The sequence below is a fragment of the Globicephala melas genome, chromosome 10, assembly GCF_963455315.2.
Source record: "Globicephala melas chromosome 10, mGloMel1.2, whole genome shotgun sequence".
NCBI lineage: Eukaryota > Metazoa > Chordata > Mammalia > Artiodactyla > Delphinidae > Globicephala > Globicephala melas.
Genome location: NC_083323.1, coordinates 80,336,106 through 80,360,734, shown reverse-complemented (window position 1 = coordinate 80,360,734; position 24,629 = coordinate 80,336,106). Strand labels below are relative to the sequence as shown.

At 41.0% G+C, this 24,629-nt stretch overlaps 1 protein-coding gene across 8 annotated transcripts in view; it reads left to right on the top strand.

The window, feature by feature from the left end:
• BMAL2 (basic helix-loop-helix ARNT like 2) overlaps window positions 1-24,629 on the top strand; it is a 143,200-nt gene that overhangs the window by 39,829 nt on the left and 78,742 nt on the right. For 7 of the 8 annotated variants that reach the window (XR_009565420.2, XM_060305890.2, XM_060305889.2 and 4 more), the window contains exons 3-8: window positions 5,669-5,710; window positions 10,436-10,593; window positions 15,592-15,671; window positions 16,745-16,837; window positions 19,839-19,956; window positions 20,787-20,930. Coding sequence is in view for 7 of the 8 variants with exons in the window: in XM_060305890.2 (XP_060161873.1) it covers window positions 5,669-5,710; window positions 10,436-10,593; window positions 15,592-15,671; window positions 16,745-16,837; window positions 19,839-19,956; window positions 20,787-20,930 (635 nt within the window). In the remaining variant the exon portion in view is untranslated. The remainder of the gene's footprint in view (window positions 1-5,668; window positions 5,711-10,435; window positions 10,594-15,591; window positions 15,672-16,744; window positions 16,838-19,838; window positions 19,957-20,786; window positions 20,931-24,629) is intronic. The other variant, XM_030830507.3, reaches the window with a different exon arrangement.

The window sequence follows — 24,629 nt, the reverse complement described above, 5'->3', positions numbered from 1 at the left end:
CATGAGAACAACCATGCTGTCCATTTTCCAGCATGTCTGGTAGGGGTGACCCAAGGCCTCCCTCCTTCCAGGTCAGGAATCATGAAAGAAAAAGTGGTGGAAAAACTTTCTCAGAATCCCTTTTCCTATCTCCTTTCAACAAGGGTAGAAATACCAGCATCCAGTGGCAGCAGGTAAGTCCTGGACTATCATTTGACATAATTCCTACTTGAAGACGGCATATAGTAGCAGCAGAAAGAGAGCGTACACCCTACTGATTTGCTCATTATCTATCCCAGAGCTTCTCCATTCTGCCCCAATCCTTCTTTCATCCCACCATTTTCCATTCTCTCTAATGAAATGAGGGATGTCAAAGTACTTTATGGATTTTACGAAGTACTGACTGTATAGCATCCTTCCCAGAGACTTGGGGCATGAAGTTGATTTCATTGGTGGAGCCTCCAAGTGTTGGATATATTTAAACAAAGAAGAATATTTGAGAAGCTTCACCCTTTCTGCAGCACTGTTGGGTTTGAAACCAACCAACTGTTGGGTTGGTTCTTTAAAACAGTCATTGATGAAGATACCCTGGAAGGTAGTCATTAACATTTACTGAGTACCTGCTATATGATACCCAGTAGACCAGGTGGGAGACACACAGATAAGATACAAGAAACTTGTACAAATGGGAAAGATACAAATAGTTATTGCACATCATGATAGCTTCCATAAGGGGGACCCTAGGTATTATGGCAACAAGGAAAGTTGGGTATTTACATAATATTGGGATCAGAGTGAAGGACAGCTTCCTGGAGATGTTGACTTAAGCTAAGCTTTGAATGAAGAATGGAAATGAGCCATTCAGAGCAGGAGTAGAGAAGGTACTTTAGGCAGAAGGAACAGCTGTGCAGAAGCACAGAGTATGAAGCAGCGCACTGCTTGATCAGGAAACAAGTGGTTGTCACAGTAGAGCGGAGGGCACACCAGGAGGTGAGGTGGGTGGACTATGAGACTTGAGGGGTAAACGTGGACTAGGTCATGAACCTCTGCGGAACTAAAGCGTCAGAAAAGTGTCTTTGCTAAAGAATCTAAAAGTGTCTTGAATGCAGTAAGGAAAATGGAAGGATTTTAAGCATGAGAAGAGCTTGATCAGATTACATTTTTAAAACTTTGCTTGCCTTTGCACTTTTTAAAAAACGTTTTATTGTAGTAAAATATATGTAACATAAAATTTGCTGTTTTAACCACTTTTAAGTGTACAATTAAATGGCATTAATTACACGCCACTGTTTCTGAAACTTTTTCATCACCCCAGTCAGAAACACGGTACCCACTAAATAGTAGTTCTCCATACCCCCTTTTCCCCCAGCCCCTGGTAACCTCTAGCCTACTTTCTAGCTCTAAGAATTTGCCTGTTCTAGACATTTCACATAATTGGAATCATACAATATTTGTCCTTTTGTCTCTGGCTTATTTCACTTAGTGTAATGTTTTCAAATTCCACCTACGTTGTAGCATGTATTAGGATTTCATTCTTTTTTACAGCTAAATAATATCCCATTGTATGTATATACCACATTTTGCTTAACCATTCACTTTTTGGTGGATATTTGGGTTGTGCCCACCCTTTGGCTATTGTGAATAATGCTGCTATGAACATTGGTGTACAAGTATCTGAGTCCCTGCTTTCGATTCTTTTGGGTATACACCTATGAGTAAAATTGCTGGGTCAGATGGTAATTGTTTTTTCTTTTTTTTTGGAGATTCATCAGTTTTTAAAATTAATTAATTATTTATTTAGTTTTGGTTGCATTGGGTCTTCGTTGCTTGTGTGCGGGCTTTCTCTAGTTGCAGCAAGTGGGGGCTACTCTTTGTTGTGGTGTGCGAGTTTCTCATTGTGGTGGCTTCTCTTGTTGCGGAGCATGGGCTCTAGGCGCACGGGTTTCAGTAGTTGTAGCATGCGGGCTCAGTAGTTGTGGCTCAGGGGCTCAGTAGTTGTGGCTTGCAGACTCTAGAGCACAGGCTCAGTAGTTGTAGAGCATGGGCTTAGGTGCTCCGCAGCATGTGGAATCTTCCCAGACCAGGGCTCGAACCCATGTCCCCTGCATTGGCAGGCGAGTTCTTAACCACTGCGCCACCAGGGAAGCCCCTCAGATGGTAATTCTATGTTTAGTTTTTGAGGAACCACCAAACTGGTTTCCACAGTGCCTGCACCATTTTACGTTCCCACCAGAAATGTGTGAGGGATTCAATTTCTCTGTTTTCTTGCTGGCACTTGTTATTTTCCATTAAAAAAAAAGTTATCATAGTAAGTGTGAAGTGGTACAGATTTATATTTTGAAAGGACCACTCTGGAAACAGCATGGAGGATGGGCTGAAGGAGGAAAATCCAGCAGGCAGAGAAAACAGCTGAGAGATGTTTGCTAGGGAATAGGTTTTTCTGGGCATTGGTCCAAGAGAGTGGCCCTAGGCAGGAAGGGCATGGAAAGGGAGGGACACATTATGGCACATTTAGAAGATAGAATCTCTAAGATTTCGTGCTTGTTCATGGGGGGGAGCGGAAATGTAAGAAGCATCCAGGTTTTCTGACTTGGACACCTAGATGGAGGATGGTATTTTCGTTCACAGAGGCTGAGGGAAAGATGATGAGTTCAGTTTTGGCCACAATGAGAGTGTGATGTTTATGGGATCTTCAAGTAGGTGGATGGATATGAAGGTCTGGAACTCAGGGTTGAGGCCTGGCCCGGAGATGGAGATTCAGACACCATTAATGTACAGAGAGCAAGTGGACTGGCATGGATGCATGTATGGAGTGGGAAGACTGGGGGGCTCAGGGAGGAGGGGACACCTACCCAGAAGGTGAGGAGACAAGGCTCTGAAGTGGGAGCGACGTCTCAGAAACCGAAGGAAGAAAATTTTAAAAAGAGAAAGGCATAGAAAGCAGCAAATCTGGGGCTTCCCTGGTGGCGCAGTGGTTGAGAGTCCACCTGCCGATGCAGGGGACACAGGTTTGTGCCCTGGTCCGGGAAGATCCCACATGCCATGCCGTGGAGCGGCTGGGCCCGTGAGCCATGGCCGCTGAGCCTGCGCGTCCAGAGCCTGTGCTCCGCAACGAGAAAGGGCACAACAGTGAGAAGCCCGCATACCACAAAAAAAAAAAAAAAAAAGAAAGAAAGAAAAAAAAAGAAAACAGAAAATCTGGAGGCTGTTTTGACCATATTTGCTTCCAATTTTGTTTGTGTTTCGTTGATTTAGGGATTAAAAATGCAGTGAAAGTAGTTTTCAAGGAAAGCTTGCACTGTGTTTTGGAAAAATTATGTTACTGTGATATAAGATGCTACACTAAGAAAATGCATCTAAGTAATGTGAATGTTATTAATATCAGAGAGCTTATTAAAATTCATAAATAAAATATTATAACTGCAGACCAAATGCCAGCATGGAGAAAAATACAAAGAGCAAATTTACTAATTATCTAGGTGCGTGCTGCAAACAAAGGAATGAATTATATGACTAACAACGTCGTGCCTTTATTCTATTCTGCAGGGGACCATTAAATAAGAGTGTATTTGGATTTCCTAAGTACAATAGGTCTGGATTTCACCAAGGAGGCAAGTTCAGTCAGTGAGTTAATTTGCTAAAACACGTATAATCAAAGCAAAAGCATGATTTAAAACAGCCAAACTTTACCTTTTGAGATTGAAGTAATGTATATGTATATATAATTCCAGACCATTAGGAAGAAAATCATTCGTCTATATAATTATTTTCTGTTTTAGTCCATAAATATGAAGTCAGGCAGAAAAGAGAAAAAAAAAAGAAGCTGACTTAATCTAACCCTCTCTTTTGCTTCAAAGAAGCTGTTTAATTTTATACCATAGAGCAGGCTGACAATGATCAAGGCATAGAGGAAGGTACACCAGCCAGCATAGAATAAGTTTCACTGGCCTCCTGTTAGGTCTGTGACCTTGAGTGGTCATTAACCTTACTGGGCCTCAATTCCTTCATCTGTAAAATCGGGGATAGTAATAACTACATGATTCTTAAATGCTGTGAGAATGAAATAACACATGTGAAAATATTTTTGATAAACTATCATCAAAGCTATTTATTTAGACAGTGATAAGGAAAAGCATCCTTTGATTAAGGTTTTACCTTAGTGGTCCTTTTTTATTTGGAATATTTATATGCATCTGTTCATAAATTTTATTAACTTTTCTATAAACAGCATATATTTATCTTTTGTAAGCAAAAAATATTCTTGAAACCTCAAATAAAATACACCACATGAATAAAATAGTTCAAAGGTAGGTCAAACTTTTTTCAAAGCCTGGAAAATGATCATTGTTGAGTCGTCTAAGAGGGAAATTTGGCAAGATGAGTCAGAAGCCTTAAAATAGTTATCCGTAAATTGTTTGTCTAAGGGTTTATCCCAAGAGAATCATCAAAGATGCATGTACCACAATAGTATTAGTCATACTATTGATAATATTGAAAAATTAGAATATTGAGATATCTAATAATAGAAAATTATTAAATAAATTGTAGTGCAGCTAACCAATGGGCCACTATGTAATCATTACAAATCATATTCTCCAAGAATATTTGAAACTATGGGAAAATATTTATGTTACAGCATTAAGTGAATAAGGCAAGACATGAAAAATTTTACACTATGATCTGAATTTTGTTTATTTTATATATATATATACACATATATATATAACACACATCTACATAAATATCCTCCCATGCCCCACCACCACCCCCATAGCTAAGTAAAATAGTCAAAGCTGTTTTTTGTATGAATCTAGACACATGTCTAGGAAAGAGATTGGAGGGAGACCCATTGAAATATTGACTGTGGTTATTTCCAGATGAGATTATGGGTGCTTTGCCCTGAATTTTTAAAATGGCCTTTCAAAAAGTGATACATTTGGGAATGTATTTTTTAAAATACATATTTAAAAAGACCTATTCCTTCTGCATAGTTTTTTAATGTGGAAAGTATTCTATCACCATCAGTATATTTCACTTTGGTAGTGGTCTGGCGACTACATTTCTGAATGAATAAACACACACCCATAGAGCACATGTATGTATGTATATGTATATATAAATATTTATACACACACATATATATACATTTAGTATATTCTGCTAAGGCATATACTAATGTGAAAATTAATATTATTGGCAAGTGATCGGTTTCCAGTTTTTAAAAATATTTCTTACCATCTAGATGAATTTTCAGGTAAAATGAATTCCTTTTGATTAAAGATCTGAGATTCTTAATGTATTTTCAGGCTATTTTAATAGAGCTATTATAAAATTTTTGGCTAATCCATCAATTGTTTTAAAAATAGCTATTTTATTTAATGTTATCTCTATGAACATTATATTCCTTTTCAAGATTGGCATGGGATAATTTCTAAATAGAACGGTAATTATCATTCATTGTCAGTTCACATAGTTTTGTTACCTGATGGGGATGAGGCACCTGTCAACTTTAGTAGGAGAGCAGCCCATGCAGACAGTAATAATTGTTTCAATTAGGAGCTCAGGGTAGCATGTATAACTAAAGACTTAATAGGAATTAGGATGATTGGACTTAATCCCACATTTATTTCTCAAGAATTACCAAAAATCTGTTTCATGTAGTTTGATATTTTATCCTGCTTTTTTGTAGAATGGAAGATGGTGAACAACAAGTAAAAATGAAGTCCTTCAGGTATACTGAACTGTTGAGAGGGTACACGGTGGGTGGGAGAGGTCGCACATGTAGACCGTTAGCTAAAGCAAATGGTGATGTCAAGGTAGAATGGATTCATGAATATTAGCTTTTTCTCATATGTTCTGCTCTGAGAAGATGCAGATACCTCAGGCCCAAATTGTGGCGCTCATAAGTTCCTTTTGCTCTGATGAGCTCATTTCCAGCTCTGGAATGCATGCAGGGAGTCAGGTGGGTGATGCCAGCAGTTCTGCTTCTCTGTCAGAGAAGCCAGGCAGATCCCACAGGGCAGGGTCCCTGCCGCGTGCCTGCCTGCCCTGAGTCCAGAGCATTCCCGAGCTCCCTCAGCCCTGCTGGACCACCTTTCAGCATAGGAAGTCTGAAATGGGAACTCATTTCCTTCTCCACGGAGCCAGAGACCCCTGCCTTGAAGTAATGCAGCCACTCAGGGTGAAGGAGTAGGAGTGACTGGAAATAAATACAGTTCTAAAAACAAAACAAAACAAAACCATCTGGTACCATCATCAGATACATTATACCTTTTTTCTCTATCTACTTGAATAACATTTTGGCTTACGTGTCTTTAAATTTTTCTCAGAATAGCTATTTATTGAAAACAACTATTATTTTCTTGAAGCACTAGAGAAAACCTAATTCTTCCAATAAGCAAATCAGAATTAATTACAAGGAGTGTCTGATTATTAGGAACCATCACCATAAAGTCTGTCACTTGTTTCATCATATTCTTTCAACGTCAACAAGTTTTTTTCCCTACATCTGGCAACATGGCCAGATCTCAGTTTTGCTTTTTCTCCATTTATTCTGTTTTTTTTTTTAATATGACTCTGCAGAACACTGACATGGTTCAAAGTGACAGTAACAGTTCACAGAATTAAGAGCCAGAGCCCTGATAAATTATTAAGCAGAGAACTTGCCTCTGGGTAAATATGCCCTTCTTTAATAAAATTCTTTAAGAAGTCTTTCCAGGTGCACCTCCTTCAAGTAAAGTACCTTATTCAAAAACTGGCTATTTCACCTTCCTCTGTCTTTCCTAGCTCCCAGCATCATCATTCATTATTCCCAAGTGACCTTGTTCCTACCTGTTCTCATCTCCCTCAAAACCCTGGCTCTAAGAGAAGTCAGTTTCCCTTCTGCTGTATATTCCTGGAATCAGGCATCTCTTTCCACTGCTACTGTCCATGCTAATGGGTAATATTGTTAGAAAGAAGAGGTGAACATTATAGCAAGTAGATAATCATAACATTTTAAAAATCATAAATCTTTAAAAAGTTCTCATGGGGGAATTCCCTGGTCCAGTGGTTAGGACCCAGCGCTTTCACTACTGTGGCCTGAGTTCAGTCTGGTCGGGGAACTAAGATCCTGCAAGCCGTGTGGTGTGGCCAAAAATAAACATAAATAAAAATTGCTCATGAATAGACCAAAGTACGAGCAGATAACTGCATTTTATGTAAATACACAGGTAACTTGAATTCCATCCAGTTCACCCCAAAGTACTGATTTTGTTCCAGGAGTGTCATTGGCCAAGCATGAATGTTGGGCGGATGGTGCTCCATCAGCGCTTCCTGCCTTGGCCCCACTCTTCCATCTAGTTTAAAGTCTCTAAGAACAGATCGGGACGAGTCTCCTATTTTTCCTCTTTCTCATTAGATTGCCTTCCCCAAACTCTTCTTCTTCTTCTTTTTTTTCTTTTGTTTTAATATAATCTTTTTCTTTCTTTTTTTTTTTTTTTTTCCGAGGTACACGGGCCCCTCACTGCTGCAGCCTCCCCCTCTGTGGAGCACAGGCTCTGGATGCGCAGGCTCAGCGGCCATGGCTCACGGGCCCAGCCGCTCCGCGGCATGTGGGATCTTCCCGGACCGGGGCATGAACCCGTGTCCCCCGCATCGGCAGGTGAACTCTCAACCACTGCGCCACCAGGGAAGCCCTTTTTATACTTTTTAAGTCAGTTTAAGTGAAGATTTCTGTCACTTGTAACCACAAGATTCTTTCTTTTCCCCACTCAGAACCTAGATATGTTTATTTTATTTATTTTTTTATTGGAGTATAGTTGCTTTACACTTCTGTGTCAGTTTCTGCTGTACAGCAAAGTGAATCAGCCATATGTATACATATATGCCCTCTTTTTTGGATTTCCTTCCCATTTAGGTCACCACAGAGCACCCAGTAGAGTTCCCTGTGCTATACAGCAGGTTCTCATTAGTTATCTATTTTATACATGGTAGTGTATATATGTCAATCCCAATTGCACAATTCATCCCCTCCTTCCCCCTGGTATCCATGCATTTGTTCTCTATGTCTGTGTCTTTATTTCTGCTTTGCAAATAAGATCATCTATAACCACAAGATTCTTAACAAATCTTAAGAGAGAGTGCTTAGGTTGCATTACTTGTTCAACGTTTCACATGTTGCCAATATTTCTCTTATGTCAATGCAGCTGAATGACCATTTTACCCTGGGAAGAACCAGTTCTCTCTTGGGCTATGGCGACCACTTTGCTGAGCACTGTGATAATAGCAGGAGGCTCGAGAGACCGGGGCCATGTGTGGTTCAAGTTTCAGCCTCATGCTCATAGACAAGTCACGTAACCTCTGAGTTAGAAAAGGGGCACAGAGATGAGAGGGGATTAAGTGACATCACATCGTTGTGGTGTCATCCGGAGGCCAAGACTGCCCCTCATCTGCTGAACTGGCTGCTGGGGACTGTAAATGAGGCCCCCCCAGACTAGGCTGCCAGATAAAATACAGGACACCTGACCAACTGTGAATTTCAGATATGTAATGAAGACTTTTTAGTACAAGTATGTCCCAAATATTGCACAAGGATATACTTATACTAAAAAAGTATTCACTGTTTATCTGAAATTCAAAGTTAACTGCGCGTCCTGGTGCCCCAAGTGCCCTCCCATGTTCAGGCTCCTCAGGATGTGTACTCCAGGGAAAGTGACTCTGCAACTTCAGTTTGACCACGTGGCTCAAGCCATCTCAAATATTTAAGAACTATTTTAAGACCTAGAATTTATAGGAGTCTGTGGTTATTTGGCTCTTCAGGGTGAAGAAGGGAGGGAGGGTCTAGAGCTAGTCTAGTGGCGTCACCAATCAAGATAAACCCTATAGAAGGAAGAGTAATCAGGGCTGGCAGAGGAAGGATTAAAATGGGATCAGCTGCAGAGAATGCATTCAGTTTGGGATTTCTTGAGTTTTAGGAGGCTTATGAATCCCTGAGGTGCATAATTTTAGTTCTGAAGGTTGGGAATTGGATAAAGAATGAATGAGATAGGGATTGAATGGTAAGTAGCTTATGAGTAGTTGTAAAGCCTTATGAAGGTGTGCAGTCCCTTAGGGTGAAGCTATAGGTGAGGAGAGAGCGGTGTCAAGTGAGGGGTCTCTGGGGGGCCAGTATTGAAGGACAGAGGAAGAGCTGAGTAGGGAGGCTAAGGGGGCGGAGCTGAGCAGAGAGGCTGGAGGAGCGGAGAGGTCACAGAAGCCAGCAAAGAATGAGAAATGGCAATAGTGTCAAATTCAAGGCAGGGATCACCTGGGGTTGCATAAGATGAGGATGGGGGCTTCCCTGGTGGCGCAGTGGTTGAGAGTCTGCCTGCCAATGCAGGGGACACGGGTTCGTGCCCCGGTCCGGGAAGATCCCACATGCCGCGGAGCGGCTAAGCCCGTGAGCCATGGCCACTGGGCCTGCGTGTCCAGAGCCTGTGCTCCACAACGGGAGAGGCCACAACAGTGAGAGGCCCACATACCGCAAAAAAAAAAAAAAAAAAGATGAGGATGACCTCTGCTAGAGTAGTTGTAGTGGAATGGGGGCTGGGAGGATGATTTGATTTCAGTTTTTTTTTTTGGCTGCACTGGGTCTTCGTTGCTGCCCGTGGGCTTTCTCTAGTTGCGGTGAGCGGGGGCTACTCTTCGTTGCAGTGAGTGGGCTTCCCGTTGCAGTGGCTTCTCTTGTTGCGGAGCACGGGCTGTAGGTGCATGGGCTTCAGTAGTTGCAGCACACAGGCTCAGTAGTTGTGGCTCACGGGCTTAGTTGCTCCATGGCATGTGGGATCTTCCTGGACCAAGGATCAAACCCATGTCCCCTGCATTGGCAGGCGGATTCTTAACCACTGCATCACCAGGGAAGTCCTGGGAGGTTGATTTTAATAGGAGAGGCACCTGGGAGATGAAACGTTAAGTGGAGACCGTACTCTCAGGAAGCTGGCCAAGGAGGGAAGACATTAGCAAGGAAAAAACATCCCTAGAATTCTGGAAAGGGATTTCTTCCTCAAAGGGAAGAGACTTGAGCCCATTTATCGACGCATAGAAGGAGCTGTGAAAGAGAATGAGCTTAAAATGCTGATAACTGTGCAAGCAAAGACCAGAAAGGAGTTAGCTTTGAATAGAAGGCGGCCCATTCTTCCTCTACGGCTGGAGGGAAGCTAAAAAACCACCTGCTGCAGCTCTCACACAGAGGTCTTAGTTCTTGAAGGTTTCAGGGAATAAGGTCAGGAAGGAAGGAGCAAGGGTATGGGGGGTGGAGGTAAAAGCAGTGTGAATGAGTGCCACTCCCGCCTCTTCCCTGAATGCCACCCGCAGGGCCAAAGTCGGGAGGAAGAACAGTGGGGGCTTGCTGGCCTCACCCGTGCTCCCACTGCTGCCTCTGGGGTCACTGGGGGTCTGTTAAATGTTAACTATAATGGAAGCTCTTTCTCCTTCTTAGAGAAGCGCATAGCCAAACCGAAAAGCGCAGGAGAGATAAAATGAACAACCTGATTGAAAAACTGTCCGCGATGATCCCTCAGTGCAATCCCATGGCACGGAAACTGGACAAACTGACAGTTTTAAGAATGGCTGTTGAACACTTGAGATCTTTAAAAGGTGAGTTTGAAAATGGCCTCCACACTTGGATTTGTGAAGTCTTCCCTGTAATTGAAGTCCCTGATGGGTTTGTTTTGTTGTTATTGGCTACTGAGATTTTATACAGATGTGTCTTTCAACTTTATAGGTATTCATTTTGATGCTTGTCCGTATTCTGTACGTGGAGAAAATACTAATTTGGATGTCAGAAAACTTGGTTTCACTAAAAGCTTCATCTTGAGTTTACTATGTGAACTTGAAAAGCCTTTATATTTCTACTAGTTTTCTCATACATAATATGAAGATGATAAAACCAGCTGTACATACCTCTCAATATTTTAAAAGTTTTTAAATGTTAATTATTATAATTTTAAGTTATTGACAGATTTCCACTATTAGAAAAGAAAACCTCCTTAAATTCAGCAATTTCTCTTACAACTTTATTCAGACTTGTAAGTAGTACTGAAAATGCATCACACCTTACTATTCTAAGATATTCTCACATTTACGAGACATTGGGTGAAAGAGGTCCTTAGCTGATGCTTCTCGGGGCGTGCGGGATCGTTTCTGACTTTAGAAGTTCCCCTATTTGAGCTTGAATTTTAAATCAAAGTGTAATAAGTATTCTGTGCGTATGTGTAGTCGAAATCACATCTGGTTTGGGAATAACCCTGGTCTGACTTGGGGGGCAGAATGATGGACATAGAATTGAGTTTTAGGTACAGGAATGTTAATGACATAAATTCACATTGAGATTATCAGAGGACCAGCAGAGGAGTTCGCTGCAGACCACTGAGAAGACGCTGAAAGTTCAGATTTGTAAAGATCTAAAAGATTATAGTGAAATCTGGCTCAAAAAGTATAAGAAAGGAATAAGCAAAGGAAGACCAAGGGTCTTCTTTAGATCTCTGTCCTATACTGCATACCAGGAAAAGGAATCTGTTTCAGGGAAAAGGAAGTTCTGTGGTCTGAACATAGAGACTTTGCCAAGTCAAGTTAAAGTGGCTTAGAGGGAAGCAGTGCTCCCTGGACTCCAGGTGCAAACTGGAGCCCAGACAAAGAAGATCTTACTTCATAATGAGACAAAAAATCCTGGCAAATCTGTTCGGATTGGAGGAGGAGGGGGCATTGGCAAATTAGGAAGTAAAACTAGAGACAGCTATTAAAGGGCTATTCAGTAGTAATTTGTGCAAGTTGTACTTTAAATCACTTTCCTTAGATCTCCACAGATGGTAGAAAAATGACTTATGCACTGTGATCAGCTGAGTGCATGCAGATCTGGAGTGCAGGCAGTGGGGAAAAGCAAGTTCAGCCCTTGATCCCTTCAGTGCCATGCAGAGAGCAGCCCAGGTGTTGGGAGACTGCCTGGCAGGCTTCCTTTTGGGAGTCTGATAGGAGGTCTTTGGTTCCTAAGAGTCTGTTGTGAAAGAAGATTCTCTTTTACCCACAACTGGGTCTTGCATAAGTTGTATGCAACACTTCCCTTCAATCTTTTAGCAGTGAACATTAGCAGGCTCAACCGAGGTCATTTGCTTGCAGCCCTAAAATTACCCAACAGTTTTCACATTCACAACGTCCTGGCAGAAGAGGACCTAAGGGAAAAGCCATGAATCAGTCAACTAATTCAACAAACATGAAATGAGCATCAGCTCGGTTCCTGTCCTGTGCTGGGGTTAGGAAAATGAAGGAGGCAAGATCTCTGTGCTTGGAGGGGTTCGTGGTGGACAAGGGAGACAGACCCCGGAGGAGATCATTAACACCCAGTGTGATAAGTGTTATGTGGAAGTACGCGTGGGACGAGGGGCAGCTCAGTAGGGAGGAGATGCTGCCTAAATCCAGAAGGGATTCTTTGGAACAGAGCGTAGATTTCACCATTGGCCCTTCTAAGCTGAAGCGAAGTGGTCATGTACGCATCACACATCCTGACCAGATCCTTAGTCAGTGCTACCCACGGATGAGATGACTTAAAGCAGCTGGGGCTGCATTCCAGTGCCCTAGCCAGAGTGTACCCCAACTCGATCCACAAATGCCCAGATGCCAGATCATGAGGAGGCTGCACGTGGATGGTCCACACGTAATTACTTTGAAGACAGAGGGTGGTGAAATGATTTTTTTTCTCTTCACTCTGCAGCAGTGCTTTGCAGACTATCTGGGGGGGAGAGCAAGTGCTCCCCACCCCCATCCATTGTAAAATACGGTACAATTATTCAGTGGAAAAACGTTCATGGGCTGGGATGCCGCAACAGTGTTACATTTCCATAAAAGTGTCTAAATGTATATTCTTAATTTCTGTGCTCATCTCACCACGGGTGATGACGACAGTGGTTTGCAGACCACATTTGGAGTAAGCCTTCTTCTGCAGCAGCAGGTGCTTTCCGAGAACCTGCGTGGGTCTGAACACCTGGGAGCCAATAATGCATGCGTGGGTCCTGGAGGCAAACCTGGGTTCGAATCCTGGCTCCCTGCCTTAATTGCCATGGGACTTAAGTTACTTCACATTCTAACCCTCAACTCCCACAGCTGTGAAGCAGGGATAATGCATTGCCTCATAGGGTTGTTGTTAAGAGTAAAGGACAAGTGTAAAGGGGGAGCACAGTGTTTCTCTTTTTTTCATTATTGTTCTTTTTTTTACTGCACTATAGTTGATTTACAATGTTGTGTTAGTTTCAGGTGTACAGCAAAGTATATATTGAGCTATACATATACAGTAGGTCCTTGTTGTTTATTTTGTATCCATTAATCCCAAACTCCTAATTCATCCCTCCCCCAACACCGTTCCCCTTTGGTAACCACAAGTGTGAGTCTACGTCTGTGAGTCTGTTTCTGTTTTGTAAATACTGTTTCTGTTATTTGTATCATTTTTTTAGATTCCACATGTAAGTGATATCATATGAAGTTTGTCCTAAGACAGATGTCAGAGGAAAAGCACAGGGTTTCTTGATGCTGGAGGTGGTGGTCAGAGGACAGGAGGAAGAATTGTTATTGTCATATTGATCATTATTATCCTTATTATAATGATCATTGTCATACTGTCATTTTTTAATGACGGTGATGAACTTTATAACAGAAGTCAGTGATCATGTTTCCTCATTTATTTTTGCCACCAGAATCTGAGAATCAACTTTGTCACTGCCCTTTGGCAGGCGTACAGAATCGCACGGCTTGCATTTTCTTAGCTCACCTCACCCTGGCTTCAGCTCTTTGCTGACTGCCTTCTTTTTCTTCCTGGCACGTCCTCACGTCCTCACGTCCTCACTCTCCTGTTGCGTCAGGGCTCGCCCATTCTGGCTGACAGACACTGACCGGCTTTCCTCAGCACGATTCCGCCAACCTCGCTTCAGGCCAGCCTGGAAGTGTCAGCGCCTCACTCACATTGATTTATTCCTGTGCCTGGCCTGGCACGCAGAGTCTGCGTCTTTCATCCCTTTCTCAACTCCCTCCTACCAGGCTACTGGGTAGTAATAATAATAATAACAAGTAGTCATTTGGGGGAATTCTTTGAGGGCTACCTAGAAGGTAGATTCCAAAAGAGATTTCGTTTGCTTATGCCAGGCCTTTCAGGGGTGCTGCCGGTCTGAGAAGACTTTACCAAATCACTCCATGAGTGTGTGTGATTTTTCTGGTTTTGTTTTTTCCCCACCACTTAGGTAGTTGGTGAGTTTCGGCTATAAATTCATCCAAGGACCAATTAATGGTTAACATGTCTCAGGGTGTTACCCTACCTTTCTTTTGCAAAAGCATCTTTCCTTGCGGTGCCTAGAAGGAGGGGTTTAGGGTTAGGGAGGTTGGGAAGTGTAAGGGAGGGAAATGTGATTTACTTTTGAATCACCCTTGCTTGGAGGTTATCTGGGGACAGCACACCTTGGCTTGATGAACTGTCCCCTGCGCCCCGTTGTGGCCATGAAGGGCTTTCCCTGTCAAGGTTGGTGGATGCCCTCAAGACAAACGTACTTTTAGTTCTTCCCTTACTTCGCTCAGGTCAAATTTTACCTAGCTTTGACATGATCATTACTTATCATTTTCCCAGCTCTTCTGGTTTCTTTAGAGACTTTCCTTTTAATACAGTAACCTCTATGCTAAGGGCTTAAAGTGAATTATTTCATTTATATTTTATACATTTTTTTGTATTATCAGACGTCTCCATATGCTCTTTAAAGGGTCCTATGGGAAATCTTATGAATCCATAAAATTTGCTTAGAATTCCAGAATCTCTCTATTCAGGATAATTCATATGATCAGTTTTAATAAGCTAAGAAATTATAAAAATAACCAGAGTCATGAATATTGTTGCATGTTATTATAATGTTATAGATAATATATTGCACTTTATTACTTTTCAATATACAGCTCTTACTGTCTGCACATGTGAGTATAATGGAATAAGTAGTTCTAAGAATTTACAGTCTGAGAGGCTGTATTACTAGACATTTCAGTCTAGTAATAACGAAGAAAGAGAATGATTACAGAAGAGGTCTTAGAGTGTGCTAAAAGAGAAAATACCATCATCGTTGTCACCAATAGCAACAGCAGCATTGCTAATGTTCACTGAGCATTTACTACATGTCCATCTCTAATTTTTTTTAAAGAAATACTCTATTTTATTACTCTATTTTATTTATTTATTTATATTTTTGGCTCATTGGGTCTTCGTTGCTGCACGTGGGCTTTCTCTAGTTGCAGTGAGGGGGAGCTACTCTTAGTTGCGGTGCGCAGGCTTCTCATTGTGGTGGCTTCTCTTGTTGCGGAGCACTGGCTCTAGGTGTGCAGGCTTCTGTAGTTGTGGCACGCGGGCTCAGTAGTTGTGGCTCAGGGGCTCAGTAGTTGTGGCTCGTAGGCTCTAGAGCGCAGGCTCAGTAGTTGTGGTGCACAGGCTTAGTTGCTCCGTGGCATGTGGGATCTTCCTAGACCAGGGCTCGCACCCATGTCCCCTGCATTGGCAGGTGGATTCTTAACCACTGCACCACCAGGGAAGTCCCTCCATCTCTATTTTTAATAACTAGTTGACTTCTTTATTTTCAGGTATGACAAGTTCTTATGCAGGAAATAATTACAGACCTTCATTCATTCAGGATAATGAGCTCAGACACTTAATTCTTAAGGTAAGTTAAGAGATATGTTTGTTTAAGTTGTATTTGTCCTTTCATTTTTGTTTGAAAGGGAGGAAGATTTTTAGTTCTAAAAATTCCTGTTCTAAACATACAGGACTCTGTATTATACCAAATTTCCTTTAAGATAAAAATTTAAGTTATGCAAGTAAATATGTCTTATTAGTTTGGGCTAATGAATGTAGAGGCAGAGGATAGGCACTTTCCAAAGGAGAGAGCGTAGCTTGTCTTTAATGCTAAGCTCCTTACACTGCCTGCTGCACTCACTTCCCACACCGTAGGCTCTACTCCCCACTATTGGCACCTCCTTCAAGGCCATCTACCTTGTACTCAGTTCCTTCAGGATCCTGTTCTCTGCAGATGAGCCAGCCACTGCTTACTGAATGAGTTATTAGTCGATGCTTTGCCATTTCTGTCCTCATCATTTCACGTGCATGCCTCGGTTTCAGATTCACTGGTCTACAGGTTTATTTGACGTGGAAAATATGACCGTGTCATTGGCTTATCCTGCTCCCAGGAGGTGATACATGTCTTGATCTTGTGCTGTTACTACTAGGCTTTATGCCCCAGTATGATTAAATAGAAAGATTTTTGATATACATTTGTCCGTTTTTCTTTTAATTTTTTTAAAGAGCCCCTTTTTTATTTGAACAGCTGAATTCAAATATAGTATTCCTGATGCTTCCTTCATCCCAATCTGCACAGTCCTTCCGTCTCAGTGCATCCACAGGCAACTGTTATTGGTGTGTTTTGATATCTTTACAGAGTTTCTGTATGAGTATAGAATTCAACATAGGTAATTTTTATATTTTGAAATATCTCAACTAGATATTCCATGCCTGGACTTTCCAAGTCAAAAACATTACTTTAGACTGGGGTTCAATTTGATTTTATCAGTCTTTTTATGTAGTGAGAAAATTTCTTAAAATTAATTTTACTAGCTCTTATGACCACTCTACTAGTTTTATTGCTACAATAATTTCCTCAAAATCTGAATGTATGTGTATGAGAGAGACAGAATTCACTTTGTATTTTTAAAATATTCACTTTGTATTTTTAAATTCTAGACTGCAGAAGGCTTCCTATTTGTGGTTGGATGTGAAAGAGGAAAAATTCTCTTCATTTCTAAATCAGTCTCCAAAATACTTAATTATGATCAGGTATCCAAAACTGAGGATATTTTCTTACTATGTTTATTAATTTTTAAAAAAAATTTTTTGGGGGGTGTGTGGCTGCGTCGGGTCTTAGTTGAGGCATGCAGGATCTTTCGTTGTGGTGTGGGCTCTTCGTTTGGCGCATGGGCTCTTCGTTGCAGCATGCGGGCTTCTCTCTAGTTGCGGTGCATGGGCTCTAGTTTGAGGCACGCGGGCTCTCTAGTTGAGGCGCACGAGCTCAGTAGTTGTGGCATGTGGGCTTAGTTGCCCCATGGCATGTGGAATCGTAGTTTCCCAGCCAGGGATCGAACCCATGTCCCCGGCATTGGAAGGCGATTCTTTACCACTGGACCACCAGGGAAGTCCCACTATGTTTATTTTGTAAAAAAAAAAAAAATATCTTGAAGCTCTTTTTCTGAACTCTTTCTTCCCATTGGGCTGTGGGATTGGCTTCTGCTAAGTTAGAACTAAGAGAGATGGGAAGATGTGTGGAAAAAGTATGAATTTTTGTTATTGACAGGAGTGTTCACTTCCTTCAGCAAGTTATTTCATTTTCCTGAACCTCAGCTTCCTCCTATGTAAAAAGTGGAAATTATGATTATACCTGTCTCTCAGGATGTAAGCACTAAATACGATATCATATTTGAGTGTCTGAAAAATATCGGTCACGCTTCTCTATTTCCTCCAAGAGACAGCATTATTATTTATTAAGTTACACACACTACAAAACAGCTTTTTATCTAGGCTCTGGCAACAAACTCTGAAATACATCTTTCATTTAACTAGTGGTGTGATTGATTTGCCTCCTTTTTACTGAACACCATTTAATTTAAACTAGTTACTCAAAAACTATAGCACTGAAACCAACAGAGTGAATAAACTAGCACCTGTGGTCTCCTTCAAAATAGAAATAGAATAATATAATACATAATAAAAATAATATATATAGCTCTATTTACAGTAGCCAGGACATGGAAGTAACCTAAGTGTCCATCGACAGATGAATGGATAAAGAAGATGTGGCACATATATACAATGAAATATTACTCAGCCATAAAAAGAAATGAAATTGAGTTATTTGTAGTGAGGTGAATGGACCTAGAGTCTGTCATACAGAGTGAAGTAAGTCAGAAAGAGAAAAACAAATACCGTATGCTAACACATATATATGGAATCTTAAAAAAAAAAATTGGTCGTGAAGAACCTAGGGGCAGGACGGGAATAAAGATGCAGACCTACTACAGAATGGACTTGAGGACACTGGGAGGGGGAAGGATAAGCTGGGACAAAGTGGGAGAGTGGCATGGATATATATACACTACCAAATGTAAATCCGATAGCTAGTGGGAAGCAGCCGCATAGCACAGGGAGATCAGCTCGGTGCTTTGTGACCACCTAGAGGGGTGGGATAGGGAGGGAGACGCAAGAGGGAGGGGATATGGGGATATATGTATATGTATAGCTGATTCCCTTTGTTATAAAGCAGAAACTAACACACCATTGTAAAAAAGATAATAATAATATATATAAAGATATAATAAATAATATAGAAATAAGATAGCCCCCAGCTTTAATCTTAAATAACTCCCATTAATCTCTGCCTGTATTCCCCCCAAACTTGAAAATTTGGAGAGATAGAAGGCATTCATAGGTAATGAGTTAAATAACAGAAAAAGATTTTATGAACCTACATACAGAGGGAGTGAAAACCAAATGAATCATGCAGCTGGTTATAGGTGGGGACACAAAAGCAGGGTAAGACTTGATTTTTCTGTCTTCTAATTGGAAATAGAGAACATCACACACATACATACACACCAAGATACTTGACAATTCAAGGTTGCTCTTAAGTTCCAAATTAGTAACATGGAGGCCAGCCCCACTGGACACTGACTTTGCATTTCAGAGACCATTCAAGAGACTCACTGACTGCTCAGGAGGACTTTGGGATCCCCATGGTACAGGGTCTGGTCTTCAGCTTTTCAGCCTCAGAAATCTGATTTGTCTAGAACAGCAGAGATTGGCACAAATTGTAAATAACCTGTACTTCAATTAAAAAAAAAAAAACTGATTTGCTCGAAGCAGTTCTGGGTATAGACTTATCTTAGCCAATCACACAATAGACTGATGTATAAATCAGATTGCTAGTGGGGTTTTTTTGTTTGTTTTGTTTTTGATAGCGATATCTAGCTGCCAAGCACTCCAGGCCACTTGGGCCAGCTGGTCCATTTTTTTACCTTCTGTAGGAATGTCTGCTTGGATAATAAAGGAGTTCAGAAGAGGGGTGATCACTGTGGGCTTCACATGTGAAGTAGAATGTCTCCTAGGCTTTAAGATGAGCAGAGAAGGGGAGGAAGACATTTCAGGTTGGGAGAAGGAAACTTGGAATTCAGGGAGTAAAAGGCAATTGGCTGGATCAGCCAGGGAACTGAGTTTCTAGAGAAAAGGTAATGAATTCCAGGTGATGAGACCATGCAAGCAAAGTCATGGGCTGAGGAATGCTGTGCATGTGGGGAGAAGTGGAATGCCAAATGAGACGTATTCCAGGTTGGATTTGAGTTATCAACAGTATGGTAATTATTTGTAAGCAGTATGGTAAATTTGAGTTACACCATAAAAATCACAGGTATTCTCTGACTTCTGTATTATACTGTAATATAATCTCTTTTACTAATGGTAAAGTTTAAAGTAAATAATAATATGCCTTGAAGTAACATGTGAATTGGGGATGTTACCAAGAGTAACAAGAATAAATAGAATGTTAGTTATTAGGTGTGTGTATGTGGTTTGTGTGTATCCAGTTATGGGTCTGTGTGCATGTGTTTTTTTCTATCTACACGTATCACTGTTTTTAACACTGACCAAGCTAAGGTCACCCAGTACAGTAAATGTACCTGAGCTTAAGAAAAAGCCACTTTAAACCAAAGAAAGAGTATCCTATGTCTGTATGAGGACAGGCAGAAATGACATGATACTGATTTTCAATGAACATCTACCTTATAAATAGGCTAGTTTGACTGGACAAAGCTTATTTGACTTCTTACATCCAAAAGATGTTGCCGAAGTAAAGGAACAACTTTCTTCCTCTGATATTTCACCAAGAGAGAAGCTAATAGATGCCGAAAGTAAGTACTCATTTCAGCATTCTTACCATTTTACGTAAATGTAATTATTACTTCAGAGTACGTCTGTACAGTGTTTTGAAAACATTAGCTAATTATGGTTTTATCAAGAGGAGAATTATTTAGTAAACTTTATCATCATCAACCTCAGTTTAAAAAAATATATAACTATGTAGAGAATTCATGTATTTGTACACATATATAAAAACAAATACATTCATCTGAAGATGCTTTGGGGAAAATGTGATTACTTCATATTCTCTATTTTTCATATGCTAATAAAATATTTATAGGAAAGTATCATTTGGGATAAAAAAATTGCTGGAGTTTTTTTATTATTTAGTTGTATGCTGAGGGACAATTATTCTCTTTCTTAAATGTGTTAGTTAGGTCTACTCAATGTGAAAGGCCTTGTATAATTGTGCTTGAGAAGTATACATATTCTTTATCTTCTCCAGAAATAATTTTCTTCTCTGAAAATGCTTATTGCCTAATAATTATTTATAATATAAAAATAATAATGCTTTATGCTACTGATTACTGTTTTAGTTAAGGTTTTTTTCATTTAATTTTTATTTCATTTAAATTATCGTCACTATCTGCCCCCCTGGGGAAAAATATAAAGGTAAATTTCAAGTGATTATAAGTTATCAAAATGTGATTGCTTGACAAATACATTTTTTGGGTATGTTTCACTTCGGGGTTTACTGTATAATAATGTCAATAACCATTTCTCAAGTAATAGATGACCAGAAAATGTTAGGAGATAGATTTCAAATTTATTTGAAAATATTATTTTCTACCTATTCTCTTACCTCTTTGCACTATGAAAGCTGGTTTGCAAGCTCACAGTAATTTCCACACCGCAAGGAGTTGTGTGTATTCTGGCTCAAGACGATCCTTTTTCTGTCGAATCAAGAGCTGTAAAATCTCTGTTAAAGAAGAGCACGAATGCTTACTCAACTCAAAGAAGAAAGGTATTGTCCTTTTGAAATGTCAAGTGATTTGAGCCATGGATATAAAATTAAAGGTCCTAAATATTTTCTGTACAAGAAAAAAAAAATAAGCTGAATGGTCGAGGCAAATAATTGAGGCCAAAAGCATTTATTTATCTAAATAATTCTGGTTCTGGTGAACCAAGACCGTGTTAAGTAGATCCAACAATAAGTGAATCAGCTAACCTACACAGCAGTCCATATGAGAGAAAACCTTGGCGGCCAACCCAACTACCTTAACATGGCTGAAATCTCTGTGATGTTTGATGCAAGTTATAAATTGAGTAGAGGCTAACATTATCAAGTTTTGTTTGTGTTTTAAAGACTACCAGATTAATTTCTCTCTCCTGTGAAGAAAAGAGTTTCCACGTGGACTTATTTAGTACTAATATTTCAGTCATCTCTTTGTTGTGGTGCATGGCTAGTGTCCAGGATAACCATTTTACTTCTGTAAAACCTGACCTCACCCTCTGCCCCCTGGCCTAGCATCTTACTCTTTGTTTCTCAACCTTGCAACTGCGTAGGTTGCAACCTCTCTATTCTTTTTGAGAACCACTGCTTTAAACTCTTGTGTCAAGTATGAGATTCTTTGGGAACACAAGAAGAGGAAAGGGTAGAGGAAGAGGGGATGCCCTGGGCAGCAGTGCCGAGACTGGTGCAGGCTCAGCGGCCATGGCTCACAGGCCCAGCCGCTCCGCGGCATGTGGGATCTTCCCGGACCGGGGCATGAACCCGCGTCCCCTGCATCGGCAGGCGGACTCTCAACCACTGCGCCACCAGGAAAGCCCGCTTACAGTTTTTTTACAGCGTGCAAAGTAATGTTTGAAGGCCATTGCTTTAGAGATTAGAGAAGTAATAGATGAGTCACAGGATACCCCTAGGAACACCTCTGTGCTTTTAGTAGACCCCTCACCTGATAGTGAGAAGGACTTTTTCATGTTATATGAGGTCCAGTGGGAGCTAAGTGACATTGCCATCACCGCAGTAACATATGAAGTACTAAATCAGACACCCTGGGTCTGCCCCCCTTAGGACTTCATATTAAGACCACAGGAAGGTCAAGACGTGTAGACCAGCTAGGAGAACCTCACAAACATTTCAAAAGATCTGTCCCCGAATAAGGAAGACTACAGAATGATCAGTGGAGATATGAAAGATTTAAGAGGACAGCTTGGTGATGTGCTTCTCCACCATAATGAAGGTTTAATCCTGAATTGACAAGTGCCCAGTGTGGAAGAAAAGATTGGTGCCTGTCAAGCCTGTGGCCCTGGAGGCTTCCCAGACTCAGATCTCCAAAACAGGATGCCAACAGCAGCACCAGGGCATCCTGCTGGAAGGAATGGAGAGTGCAAGCCCATTGGCAGATCCTGGACCATTAAAGCACAGGCAACACCTCTTTCCAGGAAATCTTCCCTGACACCCTCCCCTTGTTGGTTGGCTTGAGTCCCCAGTACCCGCTTTTGCTAATCCATTAATAATCCTGACATCTCTTACATCACGGCCCTTTCCACACTGTATCAAAATTATTATTATTTTTTTGTTTGCCTCCCACACTAAACTGAGAGCTTCATTTCTCTTTCCATGATGCCTGGCACACAGTAGGCACTGAAACATTTACTGAAGGCGTAAGTGACCGTCCTCTTACCCTTTGTTCCTGATTCACTGACCACATCATTGCTCTTCAGTCTACAAGAACAATTAAGAATCCAGTGAATTAGTCTACATTATAGGGTCTTTCTTTCACCAAAGAAGCAATTTAAACACATTTTGAGATTTTTTTCCCCCAAGACATTTTGAGCAAATACTATGGACTGAATTATGTCCCCTAAAATCCATATGTTGAAGTCCAATGTGGTCGTATTTGGAGATGGGACTTTTGGGAGATAATTACGTTTAGGTGAGGTCATGAGGGTGATGCCCTCCTTCTAAGAGGAGACCCCAGAGAGTTTGCAGTCTGTGAGCACACAGCGAGATGGTAGCTGTCTGTGAGCTAGGATGAGAGTCCCCACCAGAACTCAGCTATGCTGCCATCCTGACCTCGGAGCTCCAGCCTCCAGAACTATGAGGAAATAAACTTCTGTTATTCAAGCCACTCAGCCTGTAGTGCTTTGTTATGCGGGCCCCAGCTGACTAGGATGGGAAACAGCTTGGATCATTTTTCTCTACCAGAATTCCAATAAGTAAAAGGCTCTGCAGTGGAAACCAAAGGAATCTTGGCCTTGCTGAAAATAAATGTATGTTTATTAAGTTGGCATTTTACAGTTTGTCTTGAAATACGGGACTGCAAGTCACAAATCGGTGGTAGGACTCTACCTTGTCTAGGCTCGTCCTTTCTCTTACCTTAGAGTTTTCATTTCATTTTTTGTCAAATTCTAGGACAGCACATGACTGAATATATACAGTTAGTCACTAATAATAATCTTAGAGGTATAATGCTTTCTGTGTCTGGCCTTTTAACCCTTTGTAAAGATACCGAAAGGAAAGTGAGATATCTTCTGTGAAGCTACATGGTACTGTGGTAGCATTCCAAAGCAGTCTTGTAAATACTGAATCTTAAGCAAAAACACATGTGTATAGTCATAGGTTAAAAAAAAAAATCCAAGCAGCATTCTTGAAGAATGTAATAATCAAACTTTAGTCCTTCCATGTGGTTTCTAAAAGGATTGTTTTTTTAATTATAAGTTTTAGAGATGTATAAGAGAGGCAGGGAAAGTTTCTTTCCTTTGAAATAAATATTGATAATCCTACTGGGAAAATACAGATATTTCAAGAATATCTGGTAAACGGTCAATTGGAGCTAATTTATGGTTGAATTCTGTGATGCATTAAAGAAACTGAAATATCTTTAAGTCCCTCCATTGTCACAGGTTCTTATACTAGGCCCTGCTTCACAACAGCCATGCTGGTGGACAGGCTTTAGGACAGAGTGGACAGGGCCTGGGCTCTGAATTCAATAGAGTTTTAATGTCAGGTATGCTGCTTAACAACTGTGTGACGTTAGGCAGGTTCCTCTCAATATATGGAAAATGGGTGGGTGGACTGAATTGTGTTTCCCCTAAATCCACATGTAGAAGGCCTTATTCCCAATGTGACTGTATTTGGAGACAGGGCCTTTAAAGAGGTAATAAAGGTTAAGGGAGGTCATAAGAGTGGGGCCCTAATCCGGTGTGACTGGTATCCTCATAAGAGGAGAAGACACCAGGGGTGCATACACGCAGAGGAGGCCACCTGAGGATGCAGTGAGAGAGGCCTCAGGAGAAACCAAGCCTTCCAGCACCTTGATCATGGACCTCTAGCCCCCAGAACTTTGAGAAAATAAATTTCTATTGTTTAAGCCACCAGTCTGTGGTATTTTGTATAGCAGCCTGAGCAGACTGATACAATGGTTAGGCTAACAGCACCTCACGGGAGTGTGGTTAGGATCACATGTAGCTGAGGCGGTGTTTGGCTCCTAGTAAGCACTCCCTATGTGTAAGCTCTTATTTGTGGCTCAGAAAGAAGAGAGGGAAAATAAAGAGCAAGAAGGAGAATCAGTATGTATTTAAAGTCTGTATGCCAAGCACTTTGCATAAGTACCTAATTTAATTTGCATAACAATCCTGTGCAAACCATCCCAGTCTTGCAAATGAGAAAAACCAGAAGCTGAAAAAGGTTCTGTAACTTGTCTGAAGTCACATAGCA